This window comes from Anas acuta, chromosome 14, assembly GCF_963932015.1.
Source record: "Anas acuta chromosome 14, bAnaAcu1.1, whole genome shotgun sequence".
Lineage (NCBI taxonomy): Eukaryota > Metazoa > Chordata > Aves > Anseriformes > Anatidae > Anas > Anas acuta.
Genome location: NC_088992.1, coordinates 14,755,633 through 14,775,132, shown reverse-complemented (window position 1 = coordinate 14,775,132; position 19,500 = coordinate 14,755,633). Strand labels below are relative to the sequence as shown.

At 51.7% G+C, this 19,500-nt stretch overlaps 1 protein-coding gene across 5 annotated transcripts in view; it reads left to right on the top strand.

Annotated features, from left to right (window-relative positions):
* KCNIP1 (potassium voltage-gated channel interacting protein 1) overlaps window positions 1–19,500 on the top strand; it is a 364,985-nt gene that overhangs the window by 124,250 nt on the left and 221,235 nt on the right. Inside the window, exon 1 of one of the 5 annotated variants that reach the window (XM_068698195.1) lies at window positions 7,157–7,913. The exons of 3 other annotated variants lie outside the window; for them this stretch is intronic. In XM_068698195.1, the coding sequence (XP_068554296.1) occupies window positions 7,853–7,913 (61 nt within the window). In that variant the 5' untranslated portion in view covers window positions 7,157–7,852. Of the gene's footprint in view, window positions 1–7,156; window positions 7,914–19,500 lie in introns of those variants that run through there. One more of the 5 variants, XM_068698197.1, reaches the window with a different exon arrangement.

Sequence of the window (19,500 nt, the reverse complement as noted above, 5' to 3'; positions counted from 1 at the left end):
TGGAGGGAGCACCAGAAGATGTGCACTTAGAGGATGGAAAAGGAACCAAGGCGTAAACCTGGCTGTTTGGTGCACAGGATGCTGTGAGTTTGGGAGGTGTTGCTGCTCACCTTAGCTCAACAAAATTTACCAAGCTAATCTCCATTTTAATGGATTGTTTTATCCGGCTTCAAACAGCAAACACTTCACGGGAATAGTCCTATTGTTTTTTTTTCTAGCAGGGAAGATTGCAACACAGAACATGAAATCCTGAACCTTCATTAAGGAAGCCGTGCTTCTAAAATCGTGAAATGACACGGCAAGTGTTTTGTGTCCTTTTGGTTAAAGCGTGTTGTTGTTAATGATGAGAAAAGGACAAGCTGTGACTTTGGGTGAGCCCAAGGTCACCAGGGAACCCTGGTGCCCGCTGTGCATCCCTGCCCATTCGGTGCGGAGCAGGTGCACAAAGCGACGGCCGCTGTGTTGAGCTGGTTCTCCACTGACGTGATTTAACCCGACACAAGCAGAACTTACCTGGGGGTGTCTGATGGCTGCCCTTGCTCTCTTTTACAAGACTGTGTGGTGAGAAGTGAAATGCGAAACAGCAATAGATGGTTAGCTATCCCCGTTAGGTCCACGGCGGTATGTGCTTCTGCTCAGTGACCTGAATTACATGGGGGTATTTTGGCACGTTTCCTTGAAGTGCTCTAAAGCAAATGGAAAGGAGAGATCTGAGATCATCTGAATGTTTGCTCTTCCCTCTTCTCCTCCCTAAAGCAAACTCGTTGACTGTAGAATTGTTTGGAGTCAATTTATCAGTCATCCGTGGAAATACAGAATAATTAAAATTTGCTCTTTCTCTTTCAACAAGGCCTCTTGGACCATTATCCTGAGAAAGAAACGAAACTGGCTGTTAACCTGGATTGACATTTATTGTTCATATTCTTTATGCAGTTTTGACATATTCTCTTTAATGCTCCTGGGAACAAAACAGCCTCGCGTTCCCGTCTGTCACTCAGCCTGCTTATTTGGTGTGTTTGCAGAGCGTGGGGCTGATGGAGCACGCACGTGCCCAGCGCTGGTGGTGTCTGTCCCAGCTGCTGGAGAGGTGTCCTTGTCACCATGCACAGGGCTGGGACATGGTTCCCCTTTGGTCACAACGTGTCTGTGAATGACATTCACAGAGGCTGCCGATGTGATCAAAGCGCTCACACGTTAAGGGAAGAAGGCTGTGTGAGCTCTGGGTCTGCGCGTGCGCCTGGCACCGGGTGCTGGCCGCTCGGTGTTGCAGTTTCTGGCAGCAGCAGCAGTGTTTGGTCACTGTCACTGCTGCCACTGCCACGCAGGGATGGTGACACGATGCTGGGGGCTGTGTTATCGTGGGCCCCTCACGTCTCACATCTCCATTGGCCCTGGAGGGATGCAGCAGGCTGCAGCTCCAGCACTGCGCCCCTACCTCCCTCCCGCTAAGGGAAAAATTTGGGGGATTTTCTGTCACTGCCAGCCTTCAAAATTCCCTTCAGAAGCCCTTGCTGTCCTCATGAGAGGTGCTGTGACATGGCAGGCTCACATCAGCACCCTGCTCTCCTCGGTGCGGCGCCCTGGGGCTCAGCCTCTCGCCATGCCCCCCAGGCCCTCCTCCCGCAGACAGCACTGTGGTTTCTCCTCTGCAGATTTCATTACACTGGAAGGCAAGGCTTCACTCGGCACAATGTTCGGACGGATTTCGTGGGGTAACGGCTGGTTGCCATCACTGAGGTGTGAGCTGCTTCATCTGCAGGCGTTGCGGTAAGGGCAGCATGTGAGCAGAAGGCTGTGGTTCAGCCCCAAAGCGCCTCCCTCGGCCTCCTCCAGCTCCACAGCCTTGTGCCAGGCCTGACCCCGCGCCTTCCTCCCGGCCCAGTGGGTGCCTCTGTAAAAACCACCCAGCAGCTGTGGTCTGGTGGCCATCCCGCAGGGCTCAGCACCACTGCCTGCTGGCGGGGCCCTGCCCCACGCTCCCCTCACTCCCCACTGACCCCCAGCCTTTTGCTCCTTCACGTTGGTTCGTGGTGTGCTGGGGATGTTCCCTCCCGTTAACAGAAATAATCTAGCCAGAGGTACCAAACGATACCTGCCTTGTGTTTCATTGAAGTTGTCAGAGGGAACATGAAGCATTCCCTTCCCCAGCTCTCTGTTTGCCAGGGTGATGTCCTTAGGGCAAGCAGTAGGTGTGCTCCGCAGAGTCCTGCTCCGTTTTATTACTAAGCCCGAGACACACCAGCAGACAATAATGGAGTTTTATTTCCAGCCCTCCTGTGCTGCCTCACCTAGGCAGAACAGCTCCTCCATCTTTCTGCTCTCCTGCTCCAGGAGCACCCACACGGGCCTGGTTGTTCTTCTGCAGCCCCCAGCCCGCCTGCTGCTCTCCAGGAGCAGACTGAGGCAGAGCAGGGACACCAGCCCTCTGTATTTTGGGAAGGGCTCAGCTGCTTGCTCCGAGCAGCAGGGGCAAAAAGCCAGCCCTGCTCTCTGCTCTCCTTCTCAGGGCGCTAACCAAGAGGAGCAGCCCTGATTGCTCCAGCCTCAGTTCCCGGCTTTGTGTTCTCTGTTCGGTGGCATTAGGTGACAGTAGCATTTTTTATTATTATTATTTTGGTTTTGCATAGCTTTATTTGCTCTGGTCTGGCAAGCAGGTGGCTTTCTAACACTTCAGTTACTGTTGTCGGTGCCGTATTTACATGGAAATCTAGATGATCCCCAAGCTTCGAGCCTCACCTGTTCCATCTGATTTCTCGGCGTTATTATTCACTGGCTTTCATGTCATAAAAAATACATTTCCATCAAAATGAAAGGGAGGACCTCTACCTTTTGAGATCTGGCAAAACTAACTAGCAGGAGAATTTGCTTTGGGCCTGTGGAGGTGCAGTAATGAATCTTTTAATAGCTGTTCTGCTGCCTTGTCCTTACAGAGAGCAAAACGAGTTCTTTGAAAACATCCCCGTTTATTATAATTGCTCATGAGTGGAGGAGAAGAGGGGGAATTTAGGCTCGTCTTGCATTGCTGCTGGTCTGGGAGCAACATTTTTTTTTAAATAAAAAGTAGGTTTGGGGGAGAAAAAAAGAAAAAAAAGCCAATAACATACATGGTGAATTCCTACTGAAAATCTGAGTAGGAAGACCCAGTGCATCCTTACGTTGACAAAAAGGCAAGTGAAGGATCCCCAAAGGTCTCCAGGTACATTTTACAAGTATCAACCAGCAAAAAACGACCCCACCTTGGCCTGTCTGTGATCGAGCTGGTTTCCCAGGGGCAGAGCAGCTCATCCCACACTGCTCCCAGGTTCCCCTCGTGGTCTTTGGGATGGCTGGGTTTGGTGCAAGGATGTCTCTGAGCTCTCTGTCTTCCTGCTTCAAGCTGGGACGACTTCAGGCAGCTAGTGACATGTATTTCTCGTTAACGCACACTTTGTATGTTCTGGTTAGTGGAACAGAAGCCTTAGCAGTCTAATCAAGGAAGTGTTTTTAAGAATTGCAGAGAAATAAAGATAAGAAAGACCACTGCTGTATTAGATGTGGTACACGCCCCCCTCTCCTGCCTCTCCAAGCCCTAAGGCATCCCTCAGGGGGCTGCGTTACGGGGGCTGTCAGCATCCCAGCTCTGTGCGCGTGGTCCTGATGGTGGTGGTTTCTTCCTCCTCTCCAGGGTCCAGTGAAGTTCAGAGATGCTCGGCATTTGCACCTCCGGGCCATGTCTGAATTGCCCTGGGTTCTGGTCTGGGGAGCCCTGGGCCTGGGGTCAGGCGGCTCTCGGCAGAGGATGTGCTGGCACAGGCAGCCGAGGGCAGCAACTGGTTAAAAATTTGCTAAGCAACAGAAACTCTCATTTCATCCTCTTAGGAAAGGAACATTTTTCCTCTTGCTTTTGATTTTTTTTTTCCTCCCAGATAGCCAGTTCTCCACGTCTCATGTTTTAAAAATCACAGAGAGCTGGAGGAGAGGGCAAAAGCCCCCGGGCAGCATCTGCAAGGGGGCTGCCAGATGGCTGCCAGCCGATCGATGCACGATTCCCATCTCCTGCTCCCCCCCAGCTGCCCAGCCTTGGGGAGGAACCCACAGGAGCGCCTGTGCTGCTGGGGACCCGTGCCTGGGGAAGGTTTTGGGCCAGAGGGGTAACTGGGCTGGTGTCGGGGGGTTCCAAACTGCGAACATCCGACCAAGCCCAGCTCAGTGGGCACCACTGAAAGCAGGAGGCCTGGCGTTTCTGCACCAGAGCTCATGTGGCAGCCCAGCTCCCTGGCTGCTCCTCGCGTGTTCTCTGCTGCTTGCCCAAAGGGCTGTGCCTGTGGATAGGCTAAAGCCAAACAGAGCTGCCCAGGCGGGCAGAAAATGCCCTCTGCTTTAGCTGAAGCACTCGTCATTGGTTAGATGTTAAACGTGTTCCTGGGACAAGTTCTAGTTACTGGGATATGAGAGGTGAAACTCCTGAAGTTTTATATAGAAAGCAACTCCAGTCATCGCTGCTTAGTTCTCATACCTAAAACACCCAAAAGGGAAAAGGAATTGGTAATGTCCATCTTTTGTAGGCTTTTTAAAGCAGAACTTACCTGGGACCACTCTAAGCGAAGAGCTGCAGAATGAAGGCCAAGGGCTTGCCCTAAGGAGGCACTTTGCTGGTTTTGGGTTGCTGTTAGACAGATGCACAGCACTGTGCTTTGGGAGACCAAAAGAACAAAACAAAACAAAACTACAACAACAACAGAAAAACACATCAACGCATTTCACTGGTGACAGGGGGTTAGAGAAGGTGGTTCATCCTGGTCCCAACTTCAGCCTGGTGGAAGAACCCCACCCTCTCCATCTTCATTCCTGCACGTACCGCAGAAACACCAGAGATGCAGAGCCAGGACAGATCTGCCACCAGTGTGGCCCAGCTCCATCCTGCCCCCGTTCCTGCGGGGCCCAGCTGCAGTGGTGCCATGCTGCTCCCTACAGGACCTGTATGGGGGCTGCTGAACGGTACTGGGTGCTGTACAGGGATGGGATGCAGTTTAATTGCTGGCAGCCAATGGTGATAATTAGCAGTGTCCCGTGGGACATGTCAGCCCTGCAGCCTTGGTTTGGGTTAGGCACAGTGTGTGTGGCCACGTCCTCAGCTGGCCCAGCGCCTGTCTGCTGGGGTTGGGCCCCGGCCCTCTGGGAAACCCTCCTGGGGAGCTGTGGGTGGGTTTAGGCAGGGGTAAGGCACGAAGTCAGTGTGCAGCCAGCTGTGCAGGCAGGTGCTGCAGCACTGCAGGCAGATTGGGCCAGGAGGGAGCCAAACCCCCCGCAGCCTTAGGTGTCAGCCTGCGCTGGGGAGCGGGTGGCGGAGCTCTGGAGCCTGGCTCCTGAGTTCAAGCACTGGAAACAAACACCCAGGGTGCAGCCAGGCTCAGTGCAGCACATTATCTCCTTCCCCCAAGCTGCTTTTGATCCTACAATAGCAGCTCTTATGATGCTGCCCGCACAGCCAGAACCGGGCATCTCACCACCCAAAGTGGAGCTCGGTTGCCCTGTGACCTGTAGGGGAAACACCACGGCAGACATCCAGCTCCCGGGTGGGGGTGTCCGTCAGCATTTACCGCATCTCGAGCGTGTGTTAGGTCCTAGGTTGATAAGTCTGGATGGTCACCTTTGGAGAAGAAAATTCCTGCTTGCTGTGTCACATACACTGATTCATTAGTGTTATGATGCTTCTGTTTCCCAGGGATCCGGATTTTTGGCTGCGAGAGAGAAAACAGCAGCTTGTGAACTCGTGGTCTGGGACTCCCCTCGCTTGCCCAGACACAGATATGGTCTCTCCTCTTGTCCCCGTTCTTGCATATTTTAGTCATACAACCAGAAATGCGTGTAGTTTATTCCCATGATTTCATAGGGATCTGTCAATATTGGTTTCTAGCCAAGACAAATCTTTTTTTTTCTTTCAAGTCTCAAAGAAAAGTGAGTATCCATACTTGCCCTCCGCCTCCATATACCATGCTGCTTTAAGTAAACAACAGCACAGCATCAGGGCTGTAATTTTATCTTCCAGAATTACTTTTTCCTCGGTGTCTCACCATATGGGCAGCCAGATCTGTCGCTCCCAGTCCAAGCTCCCTCTGCATGGCTGGGATCCAGTGGGATCCAACTCCTGAAGCTACTTTCTGTGTGGTTTTGCTGCATTATCTCCTCGTAACTCGAGCGGCAGCCATGCCCCTGGGGTTCCCTCATGTTGGCCACCCAACATGCCCACCAGCCCGAGCCCCCCAAGGGGCCAGGAAAGGCGCCCAGCCTGGGGGAGCCCTGGGGGGGACATGGCCCTGTCCAGGCCACCCTACCCCATGGTGGCCAAGGCGCTTTGCTACAAAGCTGCTGGGTTTCAGTTTGGGACTGGGGCATCCAAGCCAGATGGATCCTCAGAAGAAGTCCTACTGCTGTATTTTGAGTTGCAAAGCAGGGAAACAAAATGCATCGTGTGCAGTGCTGTAGTCTTTGGCAAGTGGAAACTACTTGAAAGCTGTTTGCTGCTATGCACAGGGGAGGTAAATGCACCTGTGTGTGCCAGGAGAGCATTGCTGGCCGTGTGAGAGCAGGAGGCAGCACAAGGCTTCGCTCCAGGGAGAGTGGAGCTTTGCAGCTTCTGGTTTTGGTGCTCTGGAGGATGCATTTGATAAAATTGTCCTCTAAAGTTAGAGGAAACCTGTTGAGAGAGGTGCTTTGGTCTCTGGTGTGGGAACAAGGTTCTTCAGACAAACACAGTGTTTGCACAGATGCTGCCTTAATCGAACTCACCGTGAGCAGTGAGCAACGAGCAAATTAATTCTGGTTCTGACAGCTGCCTCGCTGCCTTTAACTCCTTCCCTACCCGAGCCCCTCCTGTCCCCACCTTCTGAGAAAACGTAAGTGCATAACAGGTATGTTCAAATACCGACTGAATAAAACCCAGGGAACTGTCCAACCTCCTCAGAGCCACCAGGTGTTTGCAGGATTTTGTTTCATCAGTTCAGTGCCTTAAAATCCCTGAAAGGGATGTGTCCGTACTTCACAGGGAAATAAGTTATTGACCACATTGTGCGAGCCTCTGGCATGTGAGAAAGTGTGCGAAGCGAAGGGATCGGGGAGGAAGGCTCTGTCCATTTTCCCACGTAGCTCTTTATTTTTTTTAATCCTCGACTCTAGCGCTGGAGCCCATCGTTAGAGATCGCCGGCTCCTACCTTTCTGTCAGACTCTTAATTAGCAGAGCACACAGCCCAGGCAGCTGGGGCTTTGACGGCTGGCTCGCCGGCGCTTCCCACGCGGAAGGGTCCCATTCATTCAGAATTGGTGCTGAGCCCAAAGCCCTGGCTCCCCCCGCGCCCCTCACCATGTCTCCAGGACTCGGCTGTAGCATTCGCTGGAAGAGATGCATTGAGGCTCTCCCCGTAGACCTCCAGGCTGCTGGTTGGAGCCATAAGGGAACGGGAGGAAGAATTAGCCTGTGTGTTTATGTGGCTGTGCTCCAGTAAATATTTTGATGCATCTGCTGCCAGCTCTGGTCTGAGGGAATCTACCTAGCATTTAAATTTTGATGGGGAGCTGTTTTGAATAATAACAGTGCAGCCGGCTGTGAGTCAGTGCATGTGTGTTGACTTAAAAAAAAAAAAAAAAAAAGCCCTCAAAGCTTAACGCTTGCTGAACGCCGAGCTGCAGTGCTTTGCCTTTTCCCTCCTCCTTTCTTCTTTTCTTTCTTCTCTTGACTTCCTCTGTTTTGTTTTGTTCTGGTGGGCATTTCACGTAGATTTTGTTCGCTGGCAGTGGGAGGGGGGGGAGTGAGAAGAATCGGAAAAACCCCAGCCAAAATAAATCCTCCCCAAAAACTCACGAGTAGCTCTTGCGATGGGTGCTGTAATGGGTACGTTCTCCTCTCTACAAACGAAACAAAGAAGACCATCAAAAGGTAAGATCTCCTGTTTTGCTTTTCTTGCCTCTTCTGTATATTTGCTAGGAGAAAAAATGTATATTGGGAAGGGAGGAGAAAATGAACATGTGCCACTTGCAAGTAGCCCAGCAGTGTTTATGTGAGGTGTAATTTGCAGAGGAGAGGCGAGTGGGATGTGGGGTGGTGGAGGAAATGAGTGGGTATGAGGATATTGCTGTGGAGGGGCTCTGGGGGTGAAAACCATCCGAAATCTTGTAATCCTTCACCTAGGCATGTACGAGGAGGAGAAACTCAGTGGCTCTATATGCAGAGCACTTGCAGAAGAGACCTGTTTATTCCCAAATCCCATGCTTTGTAAATCCACTGAGGAGGGAATAACATGTAGCTACACGGCAAATCCTTCCCGCTACCGTGTGGTTTCTTTCTGCGAAAGTATTGTTAGAGGCAACGTTGTATATTCAGTAATCCAACAGCAAGTGTGCAGTGCTAATGATGTGTGTTTTATGAAGATTGTCAAGAGGAAAAAATATTAGGATATATTCAGAAGGAAGGGGAGGAGGAGAAGCTCGTGAAAAGCATGAGAAAGCAAGCAGCAATCGCAGGGATTTTAATCCTCAAATCCATAAATGCTGCCTGCAAAATGCTGATTTTTCAAGAGGTCTGGCTTGTGTAGTGTTTGCTTGAGCTCTGCTCCATTTCTTTCAGGGTTAATTCAGAAATTCCAGGGTGCTGCTGAGCAGAAAGTTGAAAGCACTGTTGGGGGCTCGTCTGTACAATACAGAATGAGTATTGTTTAGAAAGCGACAAAAAGGCAGACCCTGGAACTTTGGCAAGTCTTTCTGCTATTTGGAAATGTTGCTGCCAGAGTGTCTGCATTTTCCAGTCTGCCAGTATTTTTAGGGTAGGTCTCTGTTTCCACTGGGTCCGTTGCTCAGCAGTACGTACGCTTTTGAATTGCAAGTTGGTATGGATTTTCTATCAATTTAAAAGAAAAAAAGACTGAGGAAATCTCAAACATCAAGTAATTGCTGTAAGGAGAAGTGGAGAAGGGCTGTGCAGGGGGTTTGATCACCTCAGTTTGTGAGCAGGTGTAAAATTCCGTGCTCCTGGGGCGAGGCGGGCGGTTGACCTGGTAGGGTACAATTTACAGCAGTGCGTGTGTGCCTGCTTCACAGTTCATCTTTTTGTGCTATTTATAATGCAACCACGAGTGTACAGCTGCCTGGGATGTTTGGTACTGCCTTTGCTACGAGCTGAGCCCTGTGGCTGTCTACGCACCGCGTCGCACGTGTTGCAACTGGGGTCACACTGAGGCACAGCGAGATGGCTGAGCTCAGAGCCATGGGCACGTCGTTCGCAGTGGCACCACAGAGCATCCCATGCCCTTCTCAGAAATCTGCAGGCTGCGTCTGGTTTACGCTAAGCGTAGCTCATTTTTGGCTGAATGTATCTGTTCTCTACTACTTTGTTGTCGTGAGATTGGCCCTACTCTCTAGTGGATGGAGGAAATTGCTTATTGTTGGAGTTTGTGAGCAGTAAAAACCCAGCATCTGGGCACACATTTTACCATTTACAGGGGGATTCAATCTTGCTGATGCCTGCTGGCAGTGGTTGTTCAGCTATATTTATCAAATCCCGTGTTCCAGGAGTTATCTCCTCTTGGCTCTGATGTGTTGTTGCTGATTAGTAGGACATTTGGTTGGAGTGAGAAAGTTGGAAGAAATTCCTTTGATTTTCCAGGATACTTTCAAAGCCAATAGAGAATTTCACACCTTTCAGTCACCACTTACCTGGCCAACAGGAGCTTTACAGAGCAGCACTGCTGGTTTCAGCTGACTTCAGCCAGCTGCAGATGTTCCTCTACACCTAGTGCCCAGAGGAGGTCCCAGATCTTCAGGCAGGAGAGGCCAAGGCATGTATGCCTCATGTGCCCCTGGGCTATTTTATTTTTGTATTTTATGCTGGATGTGAGCACTTCAGCTCTCAACAACCAAACAGTAACGTGCTGGGTCTGACTGCAGCTCTTTGCCTGTAAGCTCAGCAGAAGTCCATCAGCACTACCCCGCTGGTTTCACTTTAGGTATAGTCTGATGGATCCGCAGTGTTGCCCACCTGCCCCTCCTCTTGTGAAGGTTCCCTTCAAGAAAGCCAGTCCCTTCCCCGTTCAGATTGGTGGAAGTGGTTAAAATATGATCAGGATGAGTTAATGCTCTGGCTTTTCCAGAGACTCTTGTTTTCTGCAGACATAGACTCAGAGAATGCATCAGGTTGGAAGGGACCTCTGGAGGGCTGTAGACGACTTCTTTCAACCCCTGACCATGCTGGTGGCCCCGGCTGGCCCATGCTCCTGTGTCCCCGTGTCCTTGCACTGGGGAGCCCCAGGCTGCCCGTGACACTGGGATGTGCTATCCCAAGCAGCAGGACAGGCCTGCTCGTGCCCTCGCACTGTGCCCTGCCTTCTCTGCCGTGTCACGGTGCCAGCGGTGCCCACGTGTAGCTGTTCCCTTGGGTATTGCTGTGTCTGTCTTTTGGTAGGGGAGGTGTTTGTTGGTTGTTCCATTCTTCGATTCCCTGCTATCTAGTGTTTGGTTTCAGTATGTTTACCTGTGTGTTTATTTGAGTATTTCAGGCTTTATCTAGGAACTAAATACTGCTGCAAAAATGAGAGCCTGAAGAAATCGTTGTAACAGGGCTAGATCCACACCTCTGCAAATACTCTGTAATCTTGGTAAATACGTGCTCTTCTAAGTAGCTTGAAGACTATTTGTGTAGCCTTGTCTAGCTAAGCAGCTCACACGTGTGTCTTAGGCTGTTTTGGGGTAATACACGAAAAGCAAAACACATCCATGTGTCCTGGTTTAAGAACAGGTGAAAGGAGCAGGTGATGCTCAAAGCCCAGAGTTTTTCAAGAAGGGCTGATGTCCATGGGCAGGTGGTGGGTGCTGGCAAAGGGGGCTGAGGTGCTGTCTGCTGAGCCCATCAAATTTTGGCACAGGAGAATGCTTCACTTGAGCTGCTGCCCCTTGCACTGTATTTGGGACTGTGGCTGTGGGACTGGTGACTCATTTGGGAGCAGCAAGGGTGTTCATAGCACAGTTCAAAAGTACAAGATTTTTCCCTTGCTTTAATGGAAGTGGGGAGTCTGAATCAGTAAAGGTGATGGAAACTGCCTTCAAGTCAAGAGCAGTGGTCCTTCAAGCATAAGACCTCTTCTCCTGGAGCGGACAGCATTGTTTGTAGAGGAGCTCGTGCCTTTGGCTTGAACGTGAAAAATTAATCCAATATAATGGGGTGTTTCGTCTAGGCAGGTTATGAGTCACGTGGCCTTTCCTGAGGGATAAAGATTTCTGCTTCCAGGACTTGTGTCAGAGCTGCAGAAGCTTCCCCTGGTTGCTGGAGTGTCCCTCGATTGTCTATGAGATTTGTGCCATTTGCTTCGGTAGTGCCTCGTGGCAGTTCCACGGATTTGTACATTTCCTCAGAAGTTATTTCCTCTGATCTCCAAAACTGATGGCATTTTAATTTCATTCACTGTTGGGTTTCTTCTTGTCTGACTTTTCCAGCTTTTTGAGTTGGCCTAATAAAAGGTAACACCTCTTTCTCCCAAGTCTTCTTGCTTCGCTCGTGTCATTGGTTTGATGGAGCATCGCAGCCTTCATGGGGCCCAGTGGGGCCAGGCTGAGGTCCTGGGGGACAAGTTGGCATTGAGCCACCACCATGTCCTCCCCACGCTGACATTGCTGCCACCTTCCAAACCCCAAGGTTTGGGGATGCTGGGGGTGGTAAGAGCCACTGAGCTCAGAGTGCACCAAACCCCGGCGATGCCTGTAGGGCTGCCCAGCCCACTCCTAGTAGTTAGGAGTTAGCACTGGATACAAGATTAAGATGGAGTTGAGAATTTCAAGTTGCTTGTATATCCTCCAGCAAACATAAGTAATAAAACAGTAAATGAGTTAGGGGAAAAAAGCCAACACCAAACCAACAAGCAACACTAAAAAGCAGAGGGCCAGCACAGCAGATAATGCACGGCACAAAAGCATTCTCTGCTTTCAGCTAGCTGCCGAAATAGAGATTTCTCGTGTGTTTGTACAGTCTGCAGCCAGTCGTAACCAAATTGGTGCCTAGAATCAGCCCTTTCCATATTTGTCATGGAAACGTTCAGATTAGCAGATTGTTCGAGCAGGGTGAATTTCTTGTTTTGACTGCCTGCCGTACTCCCCGTGTGCGGCGGGGATGTTTGCACTTCCACTTGTGGGCAAATTCAATTCCAATAGAAGAGACCGGTCGAAGAGTAAGGGATTAGCTGTGTTTGCTCTTTCTTTTCTCCCTCCCATCCCCAAAGAAAGTGAAATATAACTCAGATATTTCCCAGTACCTCAACCTTGTTGGCCATAGGCTTCAGGCCCCAGCTCTTACCCTGGCTACACCAGCAGAAAGCACCGGTGTTGCTGAATGGGAGTACCCGTATTTTTTTCCAACACCAAGCTACCAAGAGGATAACCGAGAGGATAGCTGTAGCTGAGCTAACAACATGAATTCACTTCCTTAAGATGGCAGTTGAATAGATGTACCATTTTCTGGTGACCAATTTTGAATTAGTTTTGAAGTGAAGGTTGATTTTCACTGTCCAAAGGCATCAGATTCGGTGTCTCACCAGCCGTATTTTGCTGTGCCTTTCTTACCAGGAAACCATTAAACGTTGCTCAGCAAGTCAGTTGAGAATTTCTGACTTCAGTGCTAGGATTCCTGCCCATGGGGATGCTGTTTCAGGTCCCCGCACTAGACCAACCTGGTTTCTTGCCAGAGGGAGAGCAGCAGGGTCAGTGGTGGTGCGGGGACTTGGTCCTGTGCAGCCCCACATCTGCAGCTGCCAAGTGGCATGATGGATATGGCAAGGGGAGCTGCCCTGATGTTTGCTTTGACTGATATGCACCATTACAAAGTAAGTTTTGGTAAGCTGTTTGCAGCAGCTTTATCCTTAATGGGCCTTTGAAATTTGTCCGGGAGCAGCGACAGACTTGCCTTTATCCCTCGGAAACCTGCTCAGGCTGGGCAGAAAGAAAAGCTTTGAAAGTTGCCTTTCTCTTGCTCCTGCTTCTCCAAAAAACTCGACAGCCTGCTGCTGCTGGGGTTGAAGGTGTGTGACCCAAAGGCCTGGACCGTACAGCCATGGCTCCTGGGGGTTTTACTAACGGAGAAAGGTCTCCGTTAAGGTCTCTGTTCCCCTCCCACTTACCTCCTCGAGCAGGGGCAGCTCCGTTCTGTGCTCGGCAGCCCTGTGCTGCAGGTGCTGGAGGGAAAGGACGAACTGCCTGGTTTTGCTTCTCTTGGCTGTGCCCCAGGGCCAATAAACTGTGCTGACACAGCATTTTGTCTCACCGGTCCTTTCTGGTCATCACCTGCTGCAGCCCGATGGGCAGGCAGGTGTGCAGTCGTTGTGCTGAAAGCTGAGGGTTTGGTAGCAGCAGCTTTTTCCACCAAATTATCTTTGTAACAGGTGTTTAAAGCAGCACTCAGTAACAAAACTGTGTGATGTAAGCACTCAGAAGCGATTTGGAAATATCCCGATTTCCTGTTTGCTTCCCTATAAACCCAGCTGCTGGCAGCCAGGGACAGTGATCCCAAACAGTTGGTCTTAAGGGCGGATAGCCCTGATTACATTATATTCAACTCCGTGTGTCCCTGATTGCTTCCCACAGGCGTCCAGTGCCGACCTGCAGTGCTGTAGTGTGCCCAGCTTGGGGGTGTGAAGAGCAGTGTGTGGGGGAAGCACGTGCTGCGGTGCATTGCACAGCGCGGGGCGTTACACACGTGTGTGCTCGTTCCCTGCCTTTGGGCACGGTTTCTGTGGACCACTCAGATGCAGTGTGGCCACGCGGAGCCTTGAAATCCCCCTGCAAAAGAGCTGATTAGAGACAGTGGCCTTGTGTGGCAGTAGACAGCAGCACTTGGAAGTTTTTTTGCTTCTTAGGAATCCAAAAGAGTAAAATCAGCAGTATTTTCCAAGCTAAGATGTGCAGCCTTGGTGATTTTTATCCAACCTTTATCCTCACCAGTTCTTCCAGTGTGAGTTACTGGGTGTCTCTGCGACAGCTGGAACGAGCAGCGAGAAGCACTTTGATTTTGAGTGAAAATATTTAACTGTGTAGATGTGAAAGCTTGGGACTTAGTATTGAGCACAGGTTTTGGCCACGTCTCAGCCTCACAGTGGCTAACATCAACACATTTTTAAACTGGAGTCGGACAGGGTTCTGCAAATTCTTTGAGGAAAAACGTATAAAACGCAGATCTAGGTCAACCAAGTAACTTATAAAGTCATGCTGATGTTGGTCAAATGAGGAGAAAAAAGAAAAATGTTGCATTTCCCCACCTACAAGCCTACCATTCCTCCCCACTCACAATGTTTATTTTGATATTTAAGCTTTGGTACAAACCCTGAAGATTCACGATAGTTTTCAGCAATGAAGTGAAATATTTTTCAAACTGAAATATTTCAGTAATCGGGATTTACAGGAATTGTGGGCCCACCCCATGACTCTCAGAACACTTTGCTGGCTTGCAGCTGCCTGCTGCTCTTAGAGGGGCTGCGAGCAGCACAACCACTCATGCGCTGCCTTCATCGCGCCGGGAGAGCCCTGGGTTTTGTGTGCCCTGGGTGTTTGTGTGCCGTGATTTTTATTAAAAAGCATTATGCAGAGAACGTGAAGGGACAGTGATGCAGAAAGCTCGGGTACCTGCTTGTTTGCCATCCTCAACTTGTGTCCGCATCCAGCCTCACCCTGTCCGAGGCGGAGCAGTGGGGAGCTGGGAGCTGCTGCAGCCAGCCTGTGGTGTGATGGGGCTTTGGGGCAGATGTGGGGGGACGACAGACCCATCCCCAACAAGGGGAGAGATCCTGCATAGCTCTGCTGCAGCTTTTTGGATTTCCTCAACGCAAACATTGCTTTCCTGACATGCTCAACACCCGCCACTCTTCGCACACACCAGTGTTTGCTTTTCTCTTGCTCCAGGATAGCTCTCCTGCCCCCGAGCTTGTTCTTTGGGCAGTTGATGGGCAGCTGTCCCATATTGCTGGAGCCAGGCAGGGCTGTGGGCTGTGGGAGGCAGAACAGAGGCACAGCACCTCTCCTGTGGTGGCTGAGAGCAGCTCAGGGAGAGTGCAATGGGGTGCTGCTCCACAGGCTGCCAGGGATCCCAGGGACGCCGTCAGAATGCAGCCCCATGCTTCTTGGTGCAAGCAGCGAGTGTCACCTCCAAGCAGGGGAATGGCATTAAGGGAACGAGGCTAGTGCCTCCAGAACAAAGCTCCTGGTGCTCCAAAACCCACTAAACTGCCTGTCAGTTTTAGGAGCAGGAAGATGTGGATGAAATAAGCCATGTTCACAAAATTTAGCTGGTCAGATGTGGCGCCGTTTCGGAAGCTGAACTTGAACGCTTTGCACCTCACCTGTCTCCAGTATGGGGCCGGGCTCCCCGGTACTGGCTGTGCCAGCGATAACTCTGCACAGCCCCAGGGGTTTGGGGCCATCAGCTGAGCCCTGGCACGGCCCCGGCTGCGGCTGGCTCACCATGGGACTCGTGCTGTTAGCTTCCTAGCTGCAAAACTTCGGGAGCCACCAAACATCCATGGGGAAGGGCAATTTTTCCTCTGGGAAACCACTTCCCATGCAGGTGAAGCTCAGGATGCAGCAGGGAGCAGCAGCAGCCCCATGCGCTGTCTTCTCAGTTCAGGGCCCTCACCTGGTGTCCTTGGAACAGGGAGCGGCATGTGGAAAGTAACAACGTGAAGAGGAAACTTTTGTCAGTGCAGGAAGGATTCTGCCTGCTAATCCCAGTAAGGCCCGAGTGCCTCGGCACACTCCTTTGTGTGCTTCTTTGGGAGAGCCGGCTGTGCCCCCAGGCTGCGGTACGGGTGCCAGGGGCTGGAGGCGTCCCCTCGGAAGGACCTGAGTCCCTTTCTTGTCTGATATTGTGCACGGGAGCTGACAGAGGGCCTGGTTCGCAGCACTGTGTGTACAGAACTAACCAGGCTGCAGGCACCCAGACACACAGCTGCACTGGGGTGTGAGGAAAATCCCCCCGGGGGTGTGAATCTCGCCAGACAGACAGGCACAGGGATACAGCCCTGATCCCATGTGCCCCATTCCTCTCCCTGGGGGCAGCAGGGGGGTCTGTGCACAGCAGGTTTGGAACCGGGATGGAAGGCTGCTCCTCCATCCTTTCCTTTCCACAGCTTCAAAGCCTCCCTGGGAGCTGCTCCAGCCGGGTGCTGAGCCATTTGCAACCCAACGGTGCGGGAAGGAGGAAGCTGCAGCGAGCAGCTGCCCCATCACTATAACGGCCCCAGCAGGGAGCACTGCGCTGCACGGGGCTCGCCACAGCCCGCCTGGGAGCAAACAGTCCTGATGGGGGGTTCCTGGGCGATGCCATCAGCTCTAGCAATTCGCATGGCTTTCTCGGCCTTGTTTGCACCAGCCAGGGGATCGCTGGGTGCTGCTGGCGTGTGATGTTGGCAACTCGCTGCCCTCGGGGCCCTGCTGTCAGACCCTCCAAGATCATCTCCTACCCCAGCTGCGTCCCTCACTGCCAGGCTGCTGCTTTCACCTCCCTTGCTGCTCGGCCTCCAGCGGTGCCGGAGCTGAGAGGCGCAGGTGCAGCTCTGTGTGTGTCTGCTCTGATGTGGGCACCTGGCGCTGCCGAGGGACCTGTTCCTGCTTGGAGGGCAGCACCATACAGCGCTCAGCGTGCCTTATGGTCAGGCCCCACATTTTCAGTTAAGATGCTTGGATTATATGTGTAAAGGTAACTAAAAATATAAGCAGTTATAAGATGTTTTTGCATATCCGGTAATATTTTCCACCTGCAAGAACATTTCAAGCTCTCCATTTCAAGCTCTCCTGAATTTCTGAAGGAACAAACAAAGCAAGCAGAGGGCCTTCCATCACCTTCCCATGCTGCTGTGAAGAGACGCCTCTCCGCTGAGCACGCACAAGTTGTGCCCATTTCCTTAATGGCTGCATTTCTCCCCTATTAGCCGGGATGTAAGGCAGTCTGTTTAAAGAACTCCCTTTCCCTATGAATCAGACCCCTGGGGAAGGCCAGGCTGGGCAGGAGAAGCGCTGCAGCCTGGGCTGGCTGGGCAAGGTGCCACTGCCGAGCTGCAGCATGCTGGTGGCCGTCCTCAGCAGCGTGCTGTCCTTCTGCATGCAATATCTCCCACCCGTACAGTTCTGCTGCCTTAACTCGTCATCACCTGCTTGCTGGGATTTAGCTTTACCATGGCTTGTTGAATGCTACAGGTCCCAAACCTGATGGGGTTGAGGGGCTGGGAGGTCCAAGCCCTCCTTTACAATCCCTGTGGGGGTGCTTACCTGGATCCTGTGGGCTTGCTGGAACCAGGGCGTTTGGCTTGGGGGGCCCGTGGCTGGTGCCAGGGGTGTGGCTGATGCCAGGCAACGTTGGTGAGGCGTTCACCTGCAGCAGCTTTGTGATGCGGGGCTCGGGGTGGGCAGGGAAAGGTTTGCTCCCATCCGGGGTGGGAGGTCTGGCTCTTCCCAGCAGCTCGGGAGAGTTGATTTCCCCTGAGCCCCTTGGGTTTATGGAGTCTTTTACTGCCTGCGTGGACAGCAGAGAATGAAGCAGTTTCATCCATTGTGGCTGAAGGAGGTCAGGGCAGGGCCACTCTTGCAATACTGGTAGGTTAAATAACATGGCAGCGAAACAGAGGAGCTGTCTCCATCCCTACAAGACAGATGTGGAAGGGGCCTGTGTAGATCTCTACCAGGAGGAATAAGGGAGACATCCTGAAGGATGAATGAGATATTTCTGTGGCATGGTGGGTAGCTGGGGAAGGGGCCTGCTGTGGGGATGGGGAGGGAAGGAAGCTGCAGGGCTGGGCCACGTGTGCATGGAGGTCAGCATCGCCTTCCCGAGATCTGTTTGTTACCATGAAATACTCTGCGGAGTCAATGGGACTGAGCTGTAACTGCTGCAGTAATTGCAGTGCCGTACCAGCTCCGTGCACTTTGATACGTCTCCTTAGGCCTATCCGGGGCAGTGCACCTAAGTCGAGGTGAAATTGCCTCGAGCTAAATGACAGGGAGAACCAACGCGAGCTTTTCTGTTCTCATTTCTCCTTGTCCCCTGATTCTCCAATGCTCAGTAAATATGCGTCGGGTTTTAACCCGTTTGCTGCTGCAGAAGGTGGTGTGAAGGAACCATAGCAGAAAGGGAAAAGCTCGGGGCAGGGAAGCGGAGGTGCTGGTGTCTGTGTGGCAAAAGGCAGCAGGAAGCGGCTCAAAGAATTCTAGCAAAGGGAATATTATGGCGGTTTCCAGGTCTGGTGCCCAGAGAATACTGCATTTGTTAACCGAATATTTATTGTACTAGTGAGAGAGCCTCAAGTCGATTTGCATTTTATGGTTCACATAAATGCGGGGAAGCTGCCAAAATTGTCTCTTCCCCTCCTCTGTTTTCATTGCAGGCATTCCAGAGAAGGGAGCAAAATGTTTTTCCCCTGCTATTTGGTTTTTAGTTTCATGCATATGCATTTCTGGGACAGACTCCTGGAGCATGCAGCAGATGCACATGCTTGGAGTCTCTGCAGGCCTTGGTAGCTTTGAAGCAAAGAACCTAAAACATGAGGTACTTGCAGAATTAAAGAGGATTTAGTGCAACGACAGTAGAGGTTTCCAGTCCTTGTAAATAAGTTCAGTTTCAAGATCAGCGATGGGCTCTCACTGCCCTGCTGCTTCCATCTTAGTTACAGAGATGTGTATTGGGTGGAAACAGGAGCGAAGGTGTTACAGAATGGAGATGCTCAGAAATGTGAGGGAAATCGCTTGCGTTACTGCTTGCTGCTGCTGTTGAGAACAGCGCAGCTGGCTGTTGACACGAGAGGATGGCGCTGGCATGCTGACACGGGGGATATCGCTGGGAGCAGTCCTGGGTGCTAAACCTGCCGACACACGGCGGTGTCAGGGAACACCGCAAACAGGCTGGGTGAGTCACCCTGAACACCTCCATTGAACAGAAATGCAGATTTGTGAAATCCAGCCCCCAAAATCTCCGTGCTTCCAGCTGGAGCGTATGTAGGATTTGCAATTCGAGCATCTCAAGCTGGCACGCATCTTGTTTTCCCCAAGCCTCAGCTTCTAGACTTCAAGTAGCTGAAGGATGTGAGCCTGCCTTTCACAGCGCCTCCCTCCTGCTGGGGGAAGCTCCAAGGCACGAGGAGATGGCCCAGGAGCCGCGGGTCTGGTGGAGCCGGGGTCAGTCCGGGAAGTTTGGGCATGTCTCTGCCGCAGCTGCAGCTCTCTCCAGCGAGTCTTCCATTTCCATTTAGTCCGGAGTTCTGCACCTTGGCACCGCAGGCAGGCAGAGCGATGATTACCGTGCAGGTTAATTCACCAATTTTCTGGCTCTTGCTCCCCTTGGTGGCAATAACCTACTTGAAGGAGTGGAAGCGAGGCAATCTGCAGCTTCCTTCATGTTGTTGAGGGCTGGGGGGATTTGCCAGCCCTGGTTCTTCAGGGGTGTTGCAGGAGCACTGGCTGGAAAGCAAGGAAGAGAATGTAAAGCAGCTAACGGTGCGGTCTGTGCTGGT